General features: G+C 38.1%; 2 protein-coding genes across 2 annotated transcripts in view; both read left to right on the top strand.

The window, feature by feature from the left end:
- LOC107710053 (cyclic AMP-dependent transcription factor ATF-4-like) overlaps positions 1-1,807 on the top strand; it is a 20,804-nt gene extending 18,997 nt beyond the window's left edge. The window contains exon 4 of the transcript XR_001636553.1: positions 1,795-1,807. The gene's annotated coding sequence lies outside the window, so the exon portion shown is untranslated. The remainder of the gene's footprint in view (positions 1-1,794) is intronic.
- Positions 1-3,412, top strand: part of LOC107710036 (adenylosuccinate lyase-like) — a 31,950-nt gene that overhangs the window by 2,400 nt on the left and 26,138 nt on the right. The window contains exons 2-5 of the mRNA XM_016514718.1: positions 1,156-1,359; positions 1,628-1,672; positions 2,144-2,223; positions 2,533-2,716. Coding sequence (XP_016370204.1) covers positions 1,156-1,359; positions 1,628-1,672; positions 2,144-2,223; positions 2,533-2,716 — 513 coding nt within the window. The remainder of the gene's footprint in view (positions 1-1,155; positions 1,360-1,627; positions 1,673-2,143; positions 2,224-2,532; positions 2,717-3,412) is intronic.

Raw genomic sequence — 3,412 nt, 5'->3', positions numbered from 1 at the left:
ACTAAGTTTGATACTTGCACGTCTTGTCTGTCTGAAAGAGAGTCCTGATGCAATCTGAAGGCTCAAGTTGATCTTTGCTGAAGTTGGTTGATGAAAAAGAACCAGTTTGAGTCAGATGATCTTGGTGAATGGAAAGTCAAGGCCCGAGGCCTGGCGCAGACTTCGGGTGTCCTTAGAGGGGTGCTAGCTCACATCCTCATCTTCTCAGAATCTAACATAGCCGCAGACTGACTGACTATGTGTTGGAGCCAACGGGGCACGCCCGCACCGGCTCAGGCTCCAACACGCTTCTTAGCAGAAGAAGAACAACAAGAACATGGGCGGAACTGTGCGTGAGCCTTTTAAGGTCTGAGAAGATTCATGCCTCTCAGGATGGGCTTGTCCAATGAGAAAGGCTGAAATTTCAAGTGGGGGTTTGGAAATACTGGGGAGTTTTATGACCCTTTGTGTGAGAGCATGGTAATTTTCGATTGGGTGTTGATGCAAAAGTACTAAAGATTCTTAGAACACTAATATGTTGCCTATGTACCAACATATAATATACACTCTCGTTTAGATCATCAGAAGACAAATTCAAAGAGACCGAACATGGTATCGGTGGGGTTATATTAAATAGTGATCTATCCTAACACACACACAAAACAGTATGCAATTCAAAAGACAATATACAAGAACAGTAATGGTATACACAATGTCCTGAGGAGATGTGTGTTCATTCACAGAAAGGTTTTTCTATGAATTAATTAGAGAAGAGTCCATTTTTATGGACATTGCGTGTCTTTCCTAAGGGTAAATGAATTGTGAGTTTCTCTGCCCGCATTCCTTTGGGCAATAAAACCAGTGATATCAGCATTGGTTGCCATGGAACCAGAGGCCTGTTCTGCCTTTCTGAGGTGTTAGATGCATTTCGGGGGAAGGGTCCATAGACCCTCATAGTTGGTTTGTTGACTGAGGGGTGTTACAGAGTATTTGTTAAATATAACTAAAAAAATTGTGTGTCTGATTGGTCCAGACTCTACATGTTAAATGTAATGTAAATGTAATAGAAATGAGAATGCACAGTTAAATATTGATCATACTGAAAAGATCTTTTGCTACTTCCGTTTCACCGCGGCTTCAATACATCTCTTCATCGCTGTAATGTCTTCTCTGCAGGAATTGGGTCTCCCCATAACCGATGCCCAGGTGAGTGAGATGGAGTCTCACTTGGAGGACATTGATTTTGTCATGGCTGCAGAGGAGGAGAGGAAGTTGAGGCATGATGTCATGGCTCACGTGCACACGTTTGCTCACTGCTGTCCCACCGCTGCTCCCATCATCCACTTGGGCGCCACTTCCTGTTATGTGGGAGACAATACGGTGAGGCCAAAATATTACCATGTCAGTATCTTACTTTTGTTACTATTGATTGAACTCCATGGACTTCTGGAATTTTCTGAGCAGAATGGCTATAGAGAGAACATGAATTAAATCCATTTTTTTATTTTAATGTTGCAATTAATAGCAGGGTATATATTAGCCACCATGAAAAATCCTCACAAGAACAGAATGTTGTTTTAAAGTCAATTTTATTTTAAAATGTTGAAAATTGTCTTATTAAATGTGTGTGTGTATGTTTAATCTGAAGGATCTGATAATGCTGCGTGATGGATTTGACATCCTGCTACCCAAGGTATCCTGCTACTTTCTAATATTTACCATGTCAATCAAAACAACTGATGCTTAGAAGTACCATTTAAAAATAAAATAAATTTGTACTGTATTCATGAGAAATGTTAATAATCACAGGTTCAGATTTGACAAATAAATAGATGTGTGTAAAACTGTTTATTTAATTTATTTTCAAAAAAGTAGTTAAATGTAACAAGTATTAAATATATCATCACTTTTCAAATGGACAAATAAATATGTTTAAAATTAATTAAATCCAATAATAAAATAATGCATTAATCATTAAGTCTTATTAAATGCAAATTTTACATTCAGTAAAACATTTGGTAATTCTAGTCCTTTGTTTTAATTTTATTTTGGGATTTTTTTTTATATTACTGTTTAGGTTTCAGTTATTTTTATTTCAGATGGGTTTATTTTATTTCCAGTGCATAATTCCCATTCTCTGCAGTAAATGTTCTCTCTCTTATAGCTGGCTCGTGTCATAGACAGGCTGGCTAACTTTGCAGAGAAATATGCTGACCTGCCGACTTTAGGCTTCTCCCATTATCAGTGAGTGAATTCAGAGTTCAGTGCATGTACCAGACCTCACAAACAAATAGTTAGATGTTAGACATTAAAGCATGTTTAGAGTGTGCATATAAAATTAACTTTTCTACCGTTTTGTTTTCTTTCTCCTTGTCTTCTATTCTTGTCATCTCTGACACGTCCCAATCACCCTTAAACATTCACTCTTAATGTTGTAACCTGCACAACATTATGATTTTTCATGTTCTTTTGAACTTTTCTTCATTCAAAACAACAATACTAGGCTGGTTTTGGGTTTTATTGTCCCTCTCCTCGTCCCCATCTTTTTCTCAGACCAGCTCAGCTGACTACAGTCGGGAAGCGTGCTTGTCTGTGGCTGCAGGATCTGGTCATGGACATACGTAATCTTCAGCGTGCAAGAGAGGACCTGCGCTTCCGGGGCGTCAAAGGAACCACAGGCACTCAGGCCAGCTTCCTGCAGCTCTTCCAGGGGGATCATGAGAAGGTGAATGCAGCAGCATGAACATTTTATGCCTCAACACTGGCTTACTTCATACTTGTCTCCAGCATACATACTATATACACTACCGTTCCAAAGTTTGTGGTAAGTACTTTAAAAAAAAATATATATATACAGTATATATATATTTAAAATAAGTTAATCCTTTAATTCAGCAAGGTTGCATTAAATCGATTAAAAGTGACAATAAACACTTTTATATTGTTACAAAAATATTCTGTTTCAAATGAATGCTGTTTATTTGAACTTTGTTTATTTAAAATCCTGAAAAAAGCTAATCAAGGTTTCCACAAAAAATATTAAAGGGTTAGTTCACCCAAAAATGAAAATTATGTCATTAATTACTCACCCTCATGTCGTTTCAAACCCGTAAGACCTTCGTTCATCTTCGGAACACAAATTAAGATATTTTTGATGGAATCTGAGAGCTGTCTGACCCTCCCATAGACAGCAACGCAACTGAAATGTTCCCAAGTCCAGAAACGTAGCAAGGAGATCGGTAAAATAATCCATGTGACATCAGTGGTTCATCCGCAATTATACGAAGCTACGGGAATACTTTTTGTGCGCAAAAGAAAAAAAAATAACGACTTTATACAACAATTAGTCTCCTCCGCATCACCCTGGTGCCATTTTGGAGAATATCCGCTGGACGTAAACCGCGTATGCTGTTCTGTGTCACCTGTGTCACAC

The sequence above is a fragment of the Sinocyclocheilus rhinocerous genome, unplaced genomic scaffold (genome assembly GCF_001515625.1).
Source record: "Sinocyclocheilus rhinocerous isolate Xijiao unplaced genomic scaffold, SAMN03320098_v1.1 scaffold1348, whole genome shotgun sequence".
In the NCBI taxonomy this organism is placed as follows: Eukaryota; Metazoa; Chordata; class Actinopteri; order Cypriniformes; family Cyprinidae; genus Sinocyclocheilus; species Sinocyclocheilus rhinocerous.
The sequence above is the reverse complement of the archived record's forward strand: the minus strand, read 5'-3'. Positions and strand labels throughout refer to the sequence as shown.